Here is a 21,948-nt window from a genome sequence, read left to right as displayed (position 1 = left end):
AGCTCCATAAACAGCGATAACACTAAGGGTGCCTTTAGATTGAACGATCGATGTTTTTTTATCTTCGATCAATCGAAACTCGTTCTCGATGGGTTTGACAAAGATTGGACCCCGTGTCTTTACGTCGGATGGTAATAAAATTATTTAGTATTCGTCGTTTGGGCTCCTGGTTTTAAGTTTATAATTAATGTAGGTATCTATTTGCAAGATTAAAAAATGAAAAAATCCAAAATGGTAGGTTTTGACAGCCGAAAGATTACATTTGAGTCAAAATTAGACAGGGTCGTTCGATGTTATAATCGCAAAAATCGTAAGAAGACAAGATGCATCGTCGACTCGTGCACTACTTGAACCTCAATAACATTTGTATTTTGAATTTAGATGTTATTATGATTTTGATGAATATATATTTCAAGGTGGGAATTTATACCATACATTTTCAAATTAGTCAAACAAAATCGGTATACAATAAAGTTCAGCGTTTTATAAGTAACGATAAAGATAAGGGTGCTTTTCAAATAGGCATATATAGTTGTTTGTTATCTCCGATCTATTGAAAGAAACTCGTTTCGGTCGAGATTGACAAAGATTACAGGGCGTGTGGCATTCGCTTTGTATGTAATGGTAATGACATTGCTTTGTTTTGATTTTTCTGGCCACTGGTTTTACCTGTAGCTCATTACAAACTCGTAACTGGATGGATGGATTTCTTAAAATTCTGTAGAGTTCAAACACACAACTTATGTCAAAAATTATATTTCCAGAGATGATGTTTTTCAAGGAAAATAAGAGAAAATATTGATTTAGTTATGTAGTTTTCTCCGTATCTCGCCAACAATTAGCTGAGAAACACACTGTCAAAAGTTCTAAGAATCTGTGGTGCCTTAGCACAGATTCTTAAAACATTTAATTGATGTAAAAAATATACACTCTTAGATTTATTCAAAAATATACACTCAAATAAATTTATATAACGTACATAGTTTCAAGATCTAATGATAAAACGTTGCAATACCTATAAAGGAAGCTATCAGTTAACATCAGTGCAGAAGCGCTAAAGTTAATTAGACCGATTGAGAAAATAAGTACTTTAGATGTACAGTGGATAGTTAAAGGGTTTGATTAGAGTAGGTAGCAAGCGATGGCGTCGAAATTACTGATCATTGATTACAGGTGTAATACCAGTTACCAACAACTCGCTTTTCCCCCATTAATCCTTAGCTTTCAAGACATTCACTCCTTCATCTAAACACACTCTTCGTTTAAATCCAATGCACGTGAAACTTTATACAATCAAAATATACCTACTAAATGTATATTTTAAGTTTACTGTTAACTATAGCATCTACTCTGAATTCGTGTTAAAAAGCTATTAGCGGTGCTTTCTTGTCGATGCAGCGCGTATGTTTAGATTTTTTTGTTGAACTACTTTATAATATGTAGAGACGATTGCTTTATGTTGAGGAGATATTTTTTACGTAATTTATGTAATAACTCGGTATCTATGCGTCGGCATCAGTAATCATAATCCATTCGAATGTTCAATTTTTATTACAAATGACATAAACCGTATCGGTAACATCAAAGCTCGCCAGTGACAGATTATTACTGTCCACAGCGGTACATATCCTCTAATCAAATGTGAACTTCATCAGCCGATGGTTATCAACGTATTAATTACTTCATCTGTGCTATTTATTTTACTGGATACGTAGTGAACAAATTAATAGTTGATTTCTTTCTGGAGTCTGATGGCTTGGAATAAAATAAATCGGAGATAAAAAAGCGAGATTGGTCTCTGCTTGTGTGCGCGGTGCTTGGACGCAGGTTTCATTCATAAGTGCGTCTGGTTTGTTGCTGTGGTGTGCGTGGGTGTGCGTTAGTGTGAGAGTCTTGCACACCTGCCGACCAGTTCTGAGATGTTGAGATTTGTACTGCTCTCCCACGGTCGGTGCCCGCTTCGATCTTCTAGCTGAACCGTTCTGATATCATTTAAATGTTTTATACGCGTTAGTTCACTACAATTTAGTATATCGCAAAAAAACTCACTTGTGAACCAATTAATATGTCACGGTTGACGGTTCACATGATTTTAATTGAAAGATTGATACAATTATGTACCTAGCTTTAATTTGTTTAAAAAACTAGCATACCTTTAATTAGGCAGGTTTGTTAAACAGTCTTGTCGTGGTAGTGTGTAGAAATGGTTTTATTCTAATGAAAATAACTCATAAATATTTCAAAAGGAATTTGTATAGGCAAAATAAGAACTGAAGTTGAGATAAGATCAGACATCTCCAGCGAAATCCATTTATTGAAATGACAAAATTAATATGAAAACGGTGTGCTAAATAGTTTAGACAACAGAAAAATGTTGGCCATTTGAAAGCCTGTCAGAGTTCTTGGCACCTTTCTTCGTTGTACGGATGAGAAAATTAATCCGAATATATGCACCCTTAGGCTAAGCATATACCGATTTGCTCGTAAGCTTTTCTAAGTTATGAAAGAACAGACGCGTTAAGGTCCATGCAGAATGCCAATACCTTCTTGGGTAGTCGACTACAAAAAGGAGACGATAGATTATTGGGTTTGGAGTCAATGAGACAGACATGTGCCTTTCGCTTATCAATTCTTTTCACGTTCGCAATAACTGTTCAGATACGCGCTCGTGAAGATATTCACATTACTAAAGAAATGACCAGCTTGGTGGCAACATTGTTGTCTGATGAGTCGATTTCATTGATTCTCGAGTGAAAAACTACTATTAGAAATATGGGTTGGTATTACCAAAAGGCATAAGGAAGACAGTGGTAGTTGTCAGGAACAGAGTAGAGTTTATAATGTTGTGTTAAAAAAATATGCTAAGGTTAAAATTTAGTGCAGGGATCTTATCTTATCAGGCATCTGTGTTGCCTCTTAAATAGGTAAACACAGTTTTATATACTATCCCGTTTTCCCTAAGCTAATTCTCTACCATAAAGGGTTGTCTGGAGGAGATCGCTTAAAGCGATAAAACCGCCTTTGCGCATTTTATATATTTATTTTTACTGTTTTGTTATTTCTTGTTTACGCTTTTTATTTGTGCAATAAAGACTTTATCTATCTATCTATCTATTTTTTATGAGCAATACAAGTCTTAATTTGAAACAAAAATAGACTAGAATTTTAGTCCCATTTATTTCAAGTATAGAATAGAATAAAATTAGATATAGACAATAAAAATAGAATAGAATATTTTTTTAGATTTTTAGTCCCATTTCCGCACAGTGAAAGGGCAGCACTAGTCAAGAATCACGCGGCATTAATTGTACTGGCACTTCGTGATTTACTCCTCGGAGCCGGCAGCTGCACTTGACTCACGCATCCTTGTACAGAGTAATTCCATAGGAACGATATCCTTATATCAGATAGAAATCATGCTTTGTAAGCTGCGATTGCGACTAAGATATGATTGTTAAGTTAGCTCTTCCTTTCATATGATGAACTTTGCAAAGGTGTGATAGAGTGAGCTATATTTTAACTTTTATTTATAACTTATAATATGTTACGATTAATTAAATATCTTTGAGGGTAGTTTTCGCTGTTACGGAGGAAAACCGCAACATCCAGTAGGTACCATCATAAATAAACATTATTCTTATAGGCTGTTCCACTTATAAACAACGGACGATGCTTTCGAGACCGACAGTGGTGGATTTATAGTGGTTTATCCACTTACCCTATCCAGGTAAGTTAGAAGAAATAAAGTAGTACTTAAATCTGCGACAGAAGGCAAGGAGTGAGAAAGTCTGCGTTGACTATCAAGAAAATTATTTTAATAGACCACAATCGAACACTGAAGCAAATTAAATATAGGGAAGCCATTGAGCCCATTTCTATGTGTAAATCATATATATTTTTATCAAGGTCAATCCGAGAAGGTGTAAATTCGCAGATCTAGTTTAGAACACGAAAAAAATAATGAGGAAAGCGATCGTACGAGACTAAATGTGCAAATGTCTAATAATATGATATTTAAATAAGTGTCCGTTGATTTACTTTATTGGTTGTGAATTGACGAGGCCTTTTTTATTTGCTTTATTTTATCGTTCACAAAATTTAATCGTTTATATTTGTATCAAAATCAATTTCGCTTAGCATGTGATTAAGAAAGATGGACATAATAAAATCCACGAAATGATGATGTCTGACTGGTGTTAATAAATTCAATGTCAGGTTTAAGACATATTAAGTCTGTTAAGTATATTGAATATTAAATATCTCTATATAACTACAAAAAAACTGTGATAGTCGTTTTTATGAAGGAACTATAACTAGTTTTATAATTGAAAGGTTAGCTACAATATAACTTAATTTAGTTATTGTAACCAATATTTATAAAAACCGATAGGTACTAACGAAAAATAGATTTACTTATTTCAATTTTAATTATTTATTTATGAAAAATCAACCGAATAATTACGTCCTATTCTTTATGAGGAGGATCACTGCTGTTGCCTAACGCTTCTTCTTTGGTTTTGGCTGAAACATTCCCCAGAAACATATAAGAGCTATTTCTAAAAATATTATTTAAGTCTTATTTGATTTATATCACCTACTTATGTTTCGCTTGCACATGAATTAACATTTAATGAGGGACGACAATGAAATTAACTAGTTGAATTTAGGTAATATTTTAAGATTAATAAAAAAATACAACACCTGTTTGTGACGATTGGAATTAATTTTTATCTATGTTATATTTTTAATTTAAAATATATACATTGTAATCTGTCATGTAATATAGGTACCGTAACTGCCTCCATCAAATATTTCGACTACCAAAATTAAACAAATCTCAACTCGATCTTTCGTCTGCAAGTCTTATGGTGAAATTAGTTTATTGCTAGATCTTTCTTGTGTGTTAATGAAATCGAAGTCGTTGCTTAGAGTTGAATAAAATAACAAAATATGTACTAGATAGTAGATGCATCACGCACACCTGCAGGACTAACTTATTGATTAACGTTATAATATACCTTGTATAATTAATATTGTTTTATTCATATAACACATTATTATGAATATAAATAAGAGTCATAGGACCAGTGAGATGTTATGTACCTCTCAGAATCCGTACTGTGCAGCAAATACGGTTCAACCAGCCCAATATTTTTTTTTATTCATATTATTTATTAAACAATATTTAAGTTAATTAACATGTCCATACGAATCCATCGATTATTTGTATTGATACTATGACGGTTTCAAAAATTTGATGAAAGATCGAAATTCCTTTATAAGGATGCTGGCAGAGACACTCGAGAGTCAAAATTCAAAATTCTATGTAATATTCAATTCGGGAATTCAGTTGCAGTGTGGCAGTTAATCACCCGTATCAAGCGGCACAAAACCGTTGTGTGTAGAAAGAAATCCAGTATATTTGATCAAAGTCAATTTGTAAGGAGCCCCGGAATCATAGTGTTTTAATTGAAAAGCTTACGTACCTAAGTTATTTATACCAATCTACGAAAGGGTTATGATGTTAGTTACTAGTTTAATCTGTAGTATTATAGTATTAGTATGCTGTTATTTTTGATTTCTTTTTGCTTCATTAAATTAACTTATTTATTTTTTCCTTTTTACCATCATTATATAATAAGACTTTTTTTTTATTTTGTAAGACCTTAATTTATATTTGTTATTATTGTTAGGTTATTAAGGACGTAGTGTTTATATTATATTTCTCATTTACCAAATAACTTACCCATAGAGTGTACAAACACTACGTCAGACCATGTCGCTGCGTGTCCGTGAAAACCCGTAACTTTGGGTACCTACTGAAAATTAGCGTTTCAGTATTCCTTGAAGTAGGTGAGTAGGTGACCCATTGACCCCAACGATGCTACATACTCCTTAGTTATTGTATTTATGTTCTCTTTATTTGTATGTTGTCATTTTTCGTGGTTAATAAAACTTTTAATTATTATGTAAGCAGTCTATTCACCTGTTAATCTGCCTTCCATCGTTTGTTTTCTCATAATAATTTCCAGTCGTATTGTCGAATAGTTGTCAGTCCTCTTTGAACTTTATCTTAAAAATGAAAAATAAGCTTTTACGTTCAAACCACATTGCTCGAAGTAGTGCAAGGTTGAAGAAAAAAACGCGAGAATTAAAAAAGGAATTCGCAAACGGGGTTTCATTTACAAAGGTATTGCAGGTATATTGACTTTACAAAAACCACGTTGTATGAGTTCCGCTTCCGTCATTAAGGTAATTAGTAAGTGATTTGGGCCTAATTATCGTGTACGGCTTCCGATGACCACCATCCGCCCAGCTGGACCATTCAACTGTTGTTGTAAAAGATCCGGCAAGAATGTTTTTAATTTGAAGAATATCCGACAATCTTTAAACAGCAGCCTTAGCATTTAAAACCGTTATTAATAATAATGCTATAAATGTATGACAATATTAATCAAGGAGTGTACTCCATAAAGACCTAGAAAGCTTTTAAAACAAAAATAAAAGACCAATACTAGGACGCCTAGTATGGGCAGGACCCCGGGGAAAGGATATAAAATTATCTTCTCCCACAGCTTTATCAACTCTCAGAGCATTGGCGCACAAGTGGAAATAACATTCAAACAATAGATAAACTTCTCTTAATCCATGGTCCCGTGCAGGTGTACACTTTTGTTATATCCCTTGTCAGGGGATATAATCGGGGGATAGCCCAAAGGGTACCATTTGTGTCAAGAAAACGACCAGATAACAATGGAATGGAATGGTGACTTAACAATATCTGTTATGGATTAAGAAGAAACAGATTTTCCAGTGCAAAATAGCCATTCGGGTACCTTCGGGTCCCCAAGGGGACGTAAGAGGGGGTAAGTTGGGGACCCATCGTCTACCAGTTATCTGAGCTACGCACCCCGCTTACTGCCATTCGGCATCTGGCTAAGCTATGAGCTGGATGGCTGGCTGGTAATTCCAGTACTTCCGTGAATCTCCTCATTGGACTCAATTGTTGTGTGTGACAATGACAAAGCAGCGGTGTTGGTTTTGAAATGCATCGCATGAAGAGGACCCTGAAAAAGGTCCCTGAACGGGTGCGACACTAGTAAGGCTGCAGGTATACTCCGATATAAATTCACGTGAGTCTACCCGTTTACATTTCCATTGTGAAACTGTTATGGAAATTACTCACGGCAGTTTAAACGCTACTAGAAGTTATTAATTGCTGTGTCTTCAAGCTTTTTCAACATTGTCCAGTTTATTGTTCATGATATTCTTGTGTAAGTAAGTAATGGAGTAATATACGTTCGCAGTAGATAGATACATTTTGAGGTATTTATGTATGTTAAGAAAAACCCTGAGCCTCGAGATAACTCTTAAGTAGGTACTAAGTGCTGTTTCTCAAAGCGTTTATTGAGAGTTAAAACACGTGTTCCTCGCAATAAAATGTTAGTGCCCGCGGAAATAAAGACAGTTTGAGTTTTTCTTTACGCTTCAATGCACACATTATAGCTTAATGGAGGCACGACGGCGGTTAAAAATCTCTTCAACTTGTTAATGGGGATGTAGCTTGTAGCATTTGTTTGGACGAGCGCTTTTTGCCTCGAGGTATTTGAGGTGGAAAAACGGAGATCTGTTTCACGTATAGATTTATTCTGACCTGATATTATTTGTTTGATAAATCAATGCAAAGACGTTTTAGAAGACGACTCGGCTGTTAGTTTAGAGCCTTAGCCTAAGTGCCGTAAACAAACTTTCCTTTTATGTAAAAATGTACCTGTTAAATATTAAACTTTAATTAGAACCTAACGTCAATATTATAAAACTATGCAAGTGTATAAAAATAAGGTTGCAATATTTTATTGAATATTAAATAAAAATGCATTAAAATTACGAAGAAAAGAAAATGCATTAAAAAGTTGTTTATAAAAACAGACTTTTGAAAGTCGTTCCGTTGATATTGACACTGTCTATGACTATTTGCTTTGAATAGTTCAAAGCGTTCTTGGTGAAAAAAATGGTTTTCGAAATTTCGAAATTTAAATACAACAATTAGACATAAAATTTGGAGGTTAAATGTGAATTGGAATCGGCATAGACGCGCATAGAGTGCGCCGAATCGTGAATGGCGTAGATAACGGCTACGGCACGGCACAATAGGCCGGAGATGCGCACGGTCGACGCAGCCCTTAGCAGCCTTTGTTTTTGATAAGTCCATCATTGAACGAATTTTGTTCTACAGTTTAAAATGGGTTACGGATTTGGATAAGTTTTAGTCTACTGGGGTTACTAGTTGACCTTGGCCAAACCATTAGCCAGGCCATTCAAAGGGGCAGTTATGCTTTGAAGATATTTTCAATTTATTTCGGTTTTATTTTGGTACATGGATAATTTTAGGTTATAATACACACAATAAATCGACAACTCGTAGACCACTTTTCAGATGAGCTTCGTAGACATTTTAATTTTCCTTTGTAACTCGATTTCGTTTTATGTTCGTTACACTCAGTTATTACTTATTATATGCTAACGGTCCATATAAATGAATTGCAAAGACAAACGGATTAAAGTATTATTCTAAGCACGTAGTACAATACGAGTATTATTCGTTGTACTTAACAAGTAATTTACCGGTCACTTTCCATAATTTCTAATCAAACATCGAAACGCCCTTCGTTTTCCACGCAACCACACCGAGCACGTAAATGCTGGCAACAGGTGACGTATAATAACGCGAGGGGTGAGGCACTTGTTGCGTTGTTTCTATCACACTATTGCGCATTATGGTTTGGTTCCCGTTGAAAACAATTGCTGGGGTTGGAATCATAATCTGCTTGTAAAAGGTTTTGTCAACCCTCAAAATGGCAGGTAGTGGTGTTATAAGTATGGCATAACATAGTAGCGATATGCTGATTTGCATTAATGCTTTTTATATTCAACAGAATTTTTAATGTTCTTTAAACTTGTCTACGTTTAATAGGCACATGTTCAGTCGTTTGAGAATTATCATCTCCTTTCTCATCTGCACCTCACGTGCATAAAGGGTATGCGTACGAGTTATAAATACTTTAGGGTAGTCTTTTTATAACTCTTACAATGCCTATCCTTAGTTTTTTTAACACGTCGGGATTTTCTTCATTTTATATCATTTGCATACCCTGTGGATACCCTCTATGCACGCCACTGGGTGTAGAGATTTCGTTCATGTATTTATTAAAAATATTACTTTTGTTTCATCTTCATAACTCTTCAGCCTAATAGCCTGTGCCCAGAAAAAGGACATCCCATTTGTGGGCACAGGCTTCCTCTCTCTTAGAGTAGAGATTTAGAGCTCAAACCGTGAACTCTGCTCGTACAATTTATAACGAATATTACGGTCCTGATATTCGTTATAAACGTGAGCGATAGCTGAATGTGCTTCCTGCGTAGATAACGTAAATTTCTGAGCATGGTGGCAACAGGTGGCGCAAAATAACGCGAGGGGAAAAACACTTGTGGCGTGGTTTCTATTACACTATTACGCTCTAAGATCTACTGCCCGTTTAGTGTGACAAGTTAGTTAACAAGCTAGTAGTGTGATCATAATAAGCTAGTACAACCTATTTTAAACCCTCAACACAAAAGAGGTGCTTTAAGTTCGCCCTTTAAGACTTACTCTGTCATCATAGCGATGGACTGATTTTAATTAGTTTTTTTCATTCGACGAAAAATACCCAATATTGGATATGCGTAGTAAATCATTATCATCATCATCATCATATCAACCGATAGATGTCCACTGCTGGACATAGGTCTTTTGTAGGTAGTTCCAAATTCCACGGTTTTGTGCGCGTAGTAAATGACTAGGTATAAAAAAACCTTTTGATATATTCAATATTTTAACAACCACATATTTCGTTGGGTACTTGACATGGAGTAGCTATATCATAATAATGACAGTAAAAAGAACAAGCAGCAGTTAATGGGGTAATTATTGCGAAGGCAGCGGAGGCAGCAAACACACGCAGCACTTGCGTCACGCAACTTACCTTTAAAAAAAAAACTAGGACTTTATGCAGCTGTTAAGCTTTCGACGCAGTTGAATAAGGTGTGACAAAGTTCGCGGAAGAATAGCGCGCGGGATTCCGTTCGCCCTCAGAGCTTCAAGTAGAAATTTGGCGTAAGCTAATGTCTCATTCAAGTTTTGAGTCTTCATTATTGTTGTTTGCACGAAGGGCCAAAGATCGTGGAAAATCGCTAGGAAATTAAATCAAAAGATATTGCAGAAACATTAGAGAAAGGAATTCTTTTGCGTTTTACTATGACTTGATATCGCCGTGTGGAGTTTCATTTTACGAATTTGTTTGATGCTTTGCTTTCGGCTGTCTTTATAATCCTTCGAAAAGCTTTGCGCTTTGTTTTGAGATTCAGCAACGCCACTTTCGGTCCTTAAGTATGACCTTGCAAAAATTTAAATAAAAAACCGGGTACCATAATTTTTCGAAAACTATAATTATGAAGTTACCAACTTAATTTCAGTATTTATTTAGTAATTTAATAACAATTGTATTTAAATTACTTATGTATACCGTTTTTTGAATTCATAATTACAAGCAAGGTGTAACTGGCTCGTAGGTGGGTATTCGAATAGGAACGCACGCATCGTTGACGTCATAAGACGTTCCAAGTTTGAAAAACAATACCAACGGCAAAAATGACGCTAGCTCTTGTTCTTATTATTGTGCCAAAACAATTTTTTATGTGCACGTAATAAAAGACAGATTTTTTTCGAATTAGAGTTACCCCCGCACCTGCGTGTGCACCTAGATTTTTTTATACGTTAGATGTTTGTTGGTGTTTACTAGAAATAAAAAAAATAGATCTATCATCGTTTACTGAAAATGACAGTTATGGACCTAGTCCAAAAACCAGTGTGGATAAGTGGCTTTGAACCCTAAGCACTGAGATCTTTCAGAGTCCACACTATTTCCATGCTTTGCAGTATCTTGTGTCTTGTTGGGATGTAGGTTTGAATCTTGTGATCTGGAAAACGAATACCTTCGAAAAAAATCGTTAACTTTATCTCTTCTATCTACAATATCGAATTATAGTGTCCGCTTTAACATAGATTATTAAAGTGTTCTAGACCACTGCACAATAGACACCGTTTAGATGTATGTACGAGTATCTATAGCTCAAAGCAGAAAAAATAGTATTTAGTTCTGCTAGTTAAAACACTGGCCAACAATAGCAAGCACATTAATCTAAAGATCTGTAACGTTGATCACGAATGTAGGCGAGAGACCTTTGCTCAATGACAGAGGCGGCGCGGGCGCATCATCTCATTGAGCGCGCACCGGATGGGCCAATCAGCTGCGTGAATGGACGCCCCCGCGCAAGCGCGATGCTGCGCTGTATTAGCTCCCGTACTAGATGCCACTTCTTTGTTACATCAAATTGTTATGACTTTTTATGGCCCCCGTGAGTTGTCGCTACTGTTGACTATTGTTTGAGCGGTTTTTATTGTGACGTGTTTATTTTACTTTTTATAACTGGACGGGGTGATGAGAAGACGATACACCACAATGTCTGTCATCTAATGGTTAACTATAATCGTCACCTTTGGTAATATAATGGTATGAATATGGAAGTATAGTTGGTAAAGAAACTGATCCAAATACAGGGTGAAATCACAAATATAGGTATACCATTTATATTGTACCTACTTATTTTAATTTTTTATGATTTAAAACACGTGAATTTCGTTGAGGAGGACAGTACAAACCACAAAACTACTACAAACAGCACTTTAAATAAAAGTTTTATACATCTAGAAAAATTGATGTTTTTTAGAAGTTTCGATATTAAAATGACAAACTTTTTGCCGCCTTCCCTGGTATAATGAAGAGCGCTGGGGTCTTATACGTGTTTCAGGGTTGATTTGGTGCTATAGTGTGATGCCGCATAGAAACTAATAGGAGTTTATTCTAGCCTGCATCATCGCTTGCCAACAGCGCCATTAGTTTACTACATTAGAGTACTTTGCGAAATTAAAATCTAACCATCATGTTAATATATAATAATGTTTCTTATGTTGATATGCGTACAACTCAAAAAGCGACTCGATTCGAAATGAATACTCAAAGTAGAATTTATAAATTATATATATACATATATATATATATATATATCTCTATATTTGCGCGGGAAAGAAAAGATGTAAAGTGTTTCAAATATCAAAACGTGCAACTGAGTAGCGTGGTCGAGTTAAGCAATGTGTCAATTAAAATATACCCACGTTTGTCTATGGGTGGATCTATATGTATAAACAATGTTTGGCTACAATTCTCAAGCTCTAGCGCTCAGCAAGGTCTTCACTTTCAAGATCAACAGAGCATGCGCGGATCATAATTACCGTAATGATGGTTGCACAACCGCTGCCCTAAGGTTGTGGACACGCGATGTTACGGGTTGCGACTTTCAGCATGGATTCGGCACAAAATAAATATAAAAAAACTATGCGAATACTTTGGGCTGCTACAGGCCATAGATGATATCGATACGCTTTTAGAAAGGAATAAGTTTTTTAGAAAATTTTTGTTCTACGTTTTAAAGACAGGTATACGTCTATACAACGTGTAACCGAATTATGAAATACTGCTGACGGGTGCAAAAGTATATGTCACAAGGAATCACCCTATAAAAATGTTAAATCAAACGAAATCCCTTTTTTATACTTATTAATTCAAAAAAATGTAAGTGTTTACTTATGACAACCCATATTACCTACTTAAGAGAAAAGATTAAATCTTTTTGTTAAAAACTACGGCAGTGTTTTACTTAAAACTTTTAGCGTATCGGTTTCATAGAGAGGCTTCAGAGACAGTAAATAATGTGCTTCTAAAACCTGTGAAGTAATATTTTGATACTAGCACAATATAGCACGATGGACAATACAAACTTCCTAAGTCCGGGCTTGTATTGAGATTTACTTGAACGGAAACTCAATTACCTTACAATTGTTGAATCGAATCCACGACATTATGATCCTTAGTCAAATATGCTAAGCACTTACTTATCCATTGAGACGCTTGTCTTTCCATAGTCAAGTAAATATGAAGATTTCATCTTAGTTAATAGAAAGTGCAATTTATAATAATTAGGTCGTTAAATCAGAAAAAGTTAATTTCAAGTAAACTGTTTTTATTTAATTATATTTAACGATGTTTTTCATTACTAGTTAACCGTCCCTGCCATCTTATCCAAGTTATAACGTGAGAGTTATCGAGACGAATCTAATCATAAACTGTTTAGGATTAACTCGAGCAATATTAATATTTTTATATCTACTTAAAGAAAATAAAATATATGATGCCGCAAACAAATGCGTGGTATCTTGCATTGATTTATAACCATCTATTTATTTTCTTAAATAAAACAGTACATCTAATCTAATTTAACTTTTGGACCAAAAGATTCGGCTCAACCATAATACCGTGCCAACTATAGTGCATGTAAAACAGTTTAACGTGTCACTAGTATAATGTACTTTTTCGATGTAAATAACAAGTACAACATAAACATGTTCCTTCAAAGGATCAGATATACGTTTAATCCAATCTTACATAGGTTTATATATAAATCGACAAACGGTCCCAGTACCTCACTAGTTTATATAGCTATTTAGTTATAAAACGTTACGTTGTAGTTTGTTAATCTGTCATTGAGTTTTCAAAGCTTAACGTTCGGTGATCAGTATAAGGAACAGATAACTCTAACGTCAACTTTAATTTATCTATAAAGCATAAATGGAGAGTTTTTCTTTCATTCAAATGTATCTACATCGCCCACGAGTGTAGTTGAAAATTTTAAGTTTATAAAATAAAATTTTATGTCCAAAATGCGCAGTTATCAAAGTCTGTAATATCTGCTACATCATCGGCGTTAACGATTTAAAAATAGCTTTCTTGGTTATGTTCAGTTATTTTATCTATTACAATCGTTATTTTTAATTTGGACCTCAAGTACAAGTGTAAAAATGTCTAAGGGGGTGTTTATTCATGCATTGAACAATCCAACAATCCAACGCGGCTTTACCCGCGACCTCCCTGGCGCAGTGTTGAGCGCTGTGGTTTTAAGTGGAAGGTCCCGGGTTCGATCTTGGCAGGGGTAATTTGGGTATTTATAATTTCTGAATTTTCTCTGGTCTGGTCTGATGGGAGGTTTCAGTGAAATAATAAAAGTAGCGCTCAGCGATTTAGCGTTCCGGTACGATGTCGTGTAGAAACCGTTTTTCTTTTAATATAACTACCATACCTCTAACAGGTTAGCCCGATATCTAAGACTTCATAATCACTTACCAGCAGGTGAGATTGCGGTAGAGGGCTAACTTGTAGTGGAATAAAAAAAAACAAAATGATACGCATTAGTGTAAGTATTCATATATTTCTTGCGGTCACGCCGCGTTCACATTCGGGACAAGAGCAGTGGAAACCGAGAGCGTTGCGTCACCGAGGATGATACATCGCCTTTTCACAACCGACAATAGTGTTGCAAATTTGAAATTCGAATTCTGCAAATGGCCGCCGCCAGCCGCTATCATTAGTGATTGACAGCTGTTGTTTTTAATAACATGACAGTGGTGGTGCCGTTTATCGGGAACGTATCTCGCTTACCCTTTTTTTAGGTGCAGCATTTCCAAACAATGAGAATGCTGTATGTCCATTAAGCTTAATTTGCTTTATTAAGTGAAAACTTAATAAATCTGTGCGATGTTTATAACATCTTTATGACTTTTAGTACGTTGCCTAAACAAGTCACCAACCACCCGCATAGGAAGTAGTTTGGTGGGTCTAAGTTTAAAAAAAATCTATTTTATGATGTGTATGGTTTTTTATACTGACCTTTTGGCTTATTGAAAGCTTTCATCATGACTTTGATTCCCATGCCTGCAATTGCCGCAGTCGGTCCGATGTTTTCTGCCGCGGGCTCTTGAAGTCCGAACTGTACGCCAGCAAGTTTTCTCTGCCGTTTATTATTTTATTACAGTCTTTGAGCACTGGTTATTTATTTACAATATCACGTGTATAGTACTTCATTTATTTATACTTTATTAACAATAATATAATAAAACTAATTCTCTATTTTAAATAAGATCAATAAATATCACACTTATTTCTTTATGATTGTCAAGGTAAATCAGTCTAAACACTCTTCACTGTTCTTCATTTTGTTGGTTTATTTTTGTTACGTCACCATGGAAAAGTTCATTTATGTTGTTTCACTGTTCATAGTTTTAACCTTAAACAATTGGATGAGGGACATTTTACACTCGACTCCACTTTAACTGTGTTTACATTAGCAAAACTGTATGGTGCAATTAAGAGATAACCAATGCGTGAAGCTACAAGGTAATGCTCTCGGAACGGAGTCTCGGGAGCAATATTCAAATTGCAGCCAACATTCCCACAGGTGCAGGAACGTTCGGTCCCAGGCGTTTCCGGCCTGCTTCCCCACTTAAGCCACCCGCACCCTGCCACCCTCTGGTCACCCCTGTAACCCCCGCCGCGGTTCCCACAAAAACCGCTAGCCCGTGACGAGCAGTTTCGCTAAATTTTGTGGTTGACTTCAAAGTGTACCTATTGTATAACCTAGTGTTACGAACTGCGACTGTTCCTCACATATCGATTTCTTGTTTAAGTATAAAATTGCTACGAGCCGAACTCTTAGACAGAAAATGGATGCAAATTCCTTAGATTCGAGGGTCACCCTCTATTAATATACAGGAACAGAAATCAAGAAACTGGATGTAACGATTAATTCTGTGTATGTACTTTTTACCCTTGTATGTTCTGTGTTACAATTGGAATTTGAATGTTGTGTACAGTTTGATTGTATCTACAATAGATAATAACACTATTAATCGATATTAAACCATCTTTTTATCTTTAAGTGGTTCTAATTTAATAACATGCATACTTTTTAATAATGTTACAAATTGAAGCCACGCCAGGCCAAGGTTCAAGGGTTAAACGGCGGTAAACATCTTCATTTCTATTTAATAACAGTACCAGAGGGGTCGGAATTGAGTTCATAGTGGTTATTAGAAGTATTAACGTTTAAGAGTATTGTTAACGAGTTAGCAGTAAAGCATTTTAATGAATACGTAAATATTTTTTATCAGTTCACACGCTTATTTGGGAAGTTTGGGGTTAAATGAGATGTTTGTACTGTGTTTTTAATTTTCGTTGCTTTGTTTATTGGTACGTTGATGATAAATTTAAATTATACAACTAAAATCTATTTTCTCACTATATTTCTAAATTCATGAAGAATATGTATTTTAATATTGTTGTTAGAATGAACAAAATGGGCAATACCGTATACATACATACATTCAATCTAACTTACTTAGCAGTGATGGGGGCGACAAATTGCCCTCAATAAAAATCAAATTTAGACGCCGCATGTATCATATTGACCCGATCGGTCAATGTTTTGAAAATAAATAAATGTTAGCTAATATTTTAAAAATGGATAAAGTAGGAGAGTCCTTAGATACAGTAGAGTAACTTTTTCTATGTAACTTGAAAATTATCTGATATATTATTAATCTGAACAAAAAAACATTGCATGTAGACACAGCAAAATTCATTATTACTTTGTATTACTTTTATTTGGTTATTAACTGAGCTCATTTTGATATTTTTGAACTATATTCAAAATATTCGACGTATTACAAAATAAGAATACTTACTGCAATAAATATGAAAAACTATGTATATGTAAATGAAGCTTTTAACAAAATAAATAGGTATGACAATAAGGTGTTCATCATAAAGAATATGATGGTCAGAAGATTAATGTACACAAAATGCGAGCATGTGAATTGGTCAGCTCCTTTGTATGGTAAGTGTCATTCAATAACCCTAGTTGACTCGACCAATATTGGAGGACAATAGTGTGCAATGCTCTTTGGTAGGTATTTATTTAGCCTTTAATATTTGGAGCGTTCGTTCAGGAATATTTGCTATGGATTTCGAGTCCTAGAAAACAAGTGGGGTACTCGAAAATTGGCATGATCGCACCTTTAGAAGTAGTTCGTAAAAAAGGCATTTGTAGAACGTGCTAAGTTACAAGTCGTGCCAAAAAGGAAATTGTATTGTGATGGCATAATCTTGGAGATAAAAGTGTAGTATATACTTGTAACTAAAACTCTTTTATAACACTAACTGTTGCTCGTGTTTTTTGTCTTTGTTTATTACTTACGGTACGAATCCAGTGGGAAGTGTTTGTGTTCGTTGGATAAATTAACCCTATGCCAAGATCATGTTGATCGAGCCAGAAGAAAGGAAATACTAGCAAACACGTTTTCGCATTTATAATATAAGTAAGAATACCTTATTAAAAAAAATCTTAAGTAAGTTAAAACTTAGTGTGTGCATACATTTTCGTAGGTAAATGTGGTTATTCAAACACAGAGCTATGGTTTAGTCAGTGCGGTTAATCGCGTGGTCGAGCGGAGATTATCGGGTCAACTAACTCGATTGTCGCGCCCAATTTGTCCCCTCAGCCGCCTAAACGAGATCGTCTGCATTAAATTTGTCTTATTTCATTTATTTGTAACATAATCTTCATATGGAAAGGAAAGATGATTTTTAACCTAGAGGAAACTGTTAAAATGAAAATGGGAAGTCATGCATGTGCTTCTTATACGATCACGATGTAAAATCAGTGCGTATTTAAAATCAATTAAAAAAACGACTGCCGTATAACGATACTTTATGAATTTTTCCATTTTAAAATGGAACGTACAGCCTTCATATTAAGTTTTCTTATCGAAAGATTTATAGCTAGTGTACTCGTGATTATGTATATGCCTATTAACACACCTTAACTATGCAAATCTGTTTAGGCTATCAGAAGTTTTGGTACAATAAAGATAGTCACATAGAATGGAATACACACGTTTACAGAGATGCCATTTAAATACAAACAACGAAGTCCAGTGTATTGCCATTAGCTGGCTTGCAAAGTCAACAAACCATTGATTGCAATTAACACATAGAATAAATTTAATACAATACAATAGTAACAAATTATTTTTAAAAAAACGACAGTAATATTAAATTGAAAATTCATGTCAAAATGGTTTGTGTCATATTGGAAAAAATTATCATACCCTGCACACATCAACTTTGAAAACATTTTACCCTTTTTTAGGGCTATGGTATAGAATTAAATTTTCGGGTTTCTTATAAAGCAAAGTATGCATATGAGCCTTTTAAGATTAATAGAAAAGAAAAGGTTTAATTACTCCTCCAAATTTAATACCTACTGTACCGTAAACAGTCCTTTAAATCTTTGATCTCACGAACAAAAGAGCAATTTGCGTCGTGGTATATTAATTAATGCCAGTGGCTACAGCAAATATGTACTAAGCGGTGGGTGTCAATTGCACTGCGGGATCAACCGGGGTCGACTCTAATTTCTAATCTTCGACCCCATTAATAGGAAAGTGGACACCCGCATCTACGCTAAATAACTTGAATGTAGATTTTGTACTTTAACGGACTTTGACGTATCGTTTGTTCTATCTACCATTATTTTATGTTTTACTGAAATTAGGTGTAGTTTGAATTGAGTTCCACTAAAACGTGTAAACATAACAGTTGAATTTCTAAAAACTATCATGATTTATAGATAAAATTGAGTTTTTTTTATATTACTGATTTTTATTTAAAGTGCCTTTGGCGGCGTTGGAGGTACATATATGCACGTATATTTAGTAATGAATTAAAAACATGGAGTCCGTTGTTGATGAATGATGTTCGAATGGTGACTGCGCAAAATTGGTAGATCCCCTTCTAGATAGGCTTGTATATGTAGGTATACACGAGCTGCAGGGAGCTACTGAACAAACGGAAGCGTAAGGACGAAGTGTGCGGAAGACCATATTTGTGACTATCCAGTAGAGAATTATCCGGGTAATTTTAAGTTTACAAACTTTTTCTTTCTATTATTTTAGTAGTTGCAATTTCTTTTTTTAATCATAGCGCCTGTACCAGTGAGACATTGATTTAGTGGTATGGCAATTTAAATAGTAGGTTTAAATAAATCACGACAAAATTTCCCTAAAATAAACGCTTAAAAACTACTTGGCAAAGCAGGAAAAGATGCTAACCGTTTAAAAATACGGGCACGTATAAATAAAATTTATTCAGTCTCATCAAGTCGGGTTGTGTGTACTCGTGAGTAGGAACACGTTTGTTTCTCGTGTTTCGGTTCACGAGATTTTGAAGGCTTTCAGATCGCGCAAATCAACAAACACTACGACAATGGATGCTTCGGCGAAGCGTGTGTGACGCGGGAGCCGATACAAATGTGGAACAATGCTTGTATAACAATTCGGTATTGGGAACTAACAATGTTATAGAACGTGTGCGTAAGCTTAGCTTTTGCACAAATTGTCGGATACAATGTACAAGCGTAACATAGTTTGTTTGCGTGTATGCCGACCAATTCGCACGTCGACGATAACTTTGGGTATGCGATTGGCATGCAAACAAGATTTCTAGCATATAAACATAAGCGAATGTAGAGCATGCGCGAGGACAATAGCATGATACAATTCAATTAAATTTTCTATAAAAAGAAGTTTCGAGGGTCACAATGTTTTGAACCTATAATGTGATGTTTATATTATCAGAAAATCACGAAATGTTATGAAGGCTTTGCTACTTTGATACGTTTTCTTACTAGCCAATTTATTCTTAGCATGCAACATATATACTTTATTTACAAGGCTTATGCAACTTCCACTTTAATAGTAAAGTAGGTGTAGGGATTATCTGGGAGTTAATTTAAAATCGATTCTCAAATGTGTATCACTCAGACAAAAACACAAAAGTTATAACATAACGCTTTGGATGTACCATCACTATCGTCTATGACCATTTATTAATCTATGGTATACTGTAGACTAACAAATAGGATAGATAATGCAGCGGCCGCGTCCCAAGTGATTTGACCTTAGCCCGCTCAATTAAAACGTTATTGCCGGCGTGGGGCGATGCGCGATGATAAATGTTCCTACAATAGGTAATTACTGTTCACTGGAATACAGACTTGGATTTATTTAGAATGTTGTTGTAGAACGATGTAATTGTTCACGTAAGAAACATTACATCCCTTGCTTAATCTTTTCAAGTAGGGTAGTAACGGGCCGTGGCCGAAGTCTCTGACCAGACGAATGAAAAACCATTTAGAAATTAAAACTTCCCAAAATCCGAAACGTGCTATGAAATTGAATTACAAACTCTACATTGAAGGTTTTAAGCCCGTATACGAGTATGATTTTCACTTTGTTATCCTTTAGGGCCTAATTTGAAGAACCCTCTTTGCACACCAATGCAACTTCTAAGTTCTATCTAAAGCATTAAAGATATGTTCTGCTTAACTAATGACTCATTAAGACAATAGAAGCGAAGAGCCTTAAAAGCGGTTTATCGTAAGTGAGATAGAGTTTTTCAAACAACCTAAATATAGTGGCTCATAAAATTAGTCAAAATTGGAAGCGATATATATTCAGTTCGACAAAATAATTAAGTTTTACGTACATATAGATTATATGATTTTACTAATATGGTTTGTTCTAAGCCATAGAACAAACCATAAAATAAAATTTCCAGAAACGATCAATTTAATAAACAACACTTACATAGGTAATAAGAAACACCTAATTGAAATATAGTATGAGTACGTCGTCGTAATGTTAATCGTAGATTACCGCAAGATCAGTTTAAAGCAACTTTTGTGATTGGTTGATCTTTACTAGTAGGTCCGCTAGTCAAGCAAGGAAAGCAAAGAGGACGAAAATTTTACTCGCCAACTCGTTGGTTGTACGTGAAGATTTGTTTTCGCGTTTTTTATAGTAATTATTGATCGATCAAACAGAATGCCCACCTGATCGTTAGTGAAAGCCATCGCCTTTAAACAGAGTAACAATTCGTGGGGCGTGCAAGGAACTCGTCCTGCTATTTGCCGCCTCATTCAATTACATCGGCAACCACGCTCTTCAGACCTTAACTCAACATTGCAATAATGCTGTTTAGAGGCAATCCGATCCCTTTCCACTAAACTATTTGTTAGATAGAAAAAGCCTCCAGCGATTTCTTTTAACAACCCTTGCGGGCATTGAGGCAGTCTGCGATCAACTAAAAAAAGTGTACCAAGGAATCAAACTGTTACAGATATGCTTGTTAATTCCATATACACACAAATAAGGTATTACTGAGAATGTCGGGGCGACAAAAAACACGCAACTTTTTCTAGCCCTCGCCACATTTAGGTACACGGGTATACGCTAAAGTAATTTGTGATCTTACAATGTAGGGTACGTCAATTATTGTCAAGGGTGACCTCATTTTAACTTCGAAATCTACATACTAATGAAAATGGTAAGTTTCTGTGAGCACGCCAAGCTGACTAGCAATCAACTGATAAAACTGACGTTCTACCCAACGTTGCGTAACTGACGAGTAAATATTGCAACTAAACGGTTCGATATGCGAAATGTACTTTAGGTATCAATTTATGAAATTGGAACTGTTCTGATTGGGTTTGAAATATTAATTTTGCGTGCATTTTGGCGCGTGCATAGATCGGGGTCCTTTCTTATGGAATTCCTATTATTATAAAAAATCTCTACGTTCATTGTGAAAATGGTCGTCGGTTTGTTCAAAGTTACCCTGTAATTAGCTAAACGGATTTTGATAAAATATGATAATTTAGGTCTTAAATACACAGGATTTCACTATGCAAACTTACAGCGGAAGAGAGTTTTTAGTTAGTAGAGTAGTAGTTCTAGAGATTTGTTCTTATTTTGCATGTATAATGTAACTTTAGTAGGGAAGAAGGGATGCAATGGGTACAAGTGAATAGTAGAGGCGAGCGAAGCTTTTGATCGAGCTAGTC

General features: G+C 35.2%; 1 protein-coding gene across 3 annotated transcripts in view; it reads right to left on the bottom strand.

Moving 5' to 3' along the window:
• The window catches only part of LOC120631916 (ETS-like protein pointed), a 196,359-nt gene that overhangs the window by 53,880 nt on the left and 120,531 nt on the right, over positions 1 to 21,948 (bottom strand). The window contains exon 1 of one of the 3 annotated variants that reach the window (XM_039901609.1): positions 14,877 to 15,048. The exons of the other annotated variants lie outside the window; for them this stretch is intronic. Coding sequence (XP_039757543.1) covers positions 14,877 to 14,919 — 43 coding nt within the window. The 5' untranslated portion in view covers positions 14,920 to 15,048. Of the gene's footprint in view, positions 1 to 14,876; positions 15,049 to 21,948 lie in introns of those variants that run through there. 3 annotated transcript variants of the gene reach the window in all.

This window comes from Pararge aegeria, chromosome 19, assembly GCF_905163445.1.
Source record: "Pararge aegeria chromosome 19, ilParAegt1.1, whole genome shotgun sequence".
Lineage (NCBI taxonomy): Eukaryota > Metazoa > Arthropoda > Insecta > Lepidoptera > Nymphalidae > Pararge > Pararge aegeria.
The sequence above is the reverse complement of the archived record's forward strand: the minus strand, read 5'-3'. Positions and strand labels throughout refer to the sequence as shown.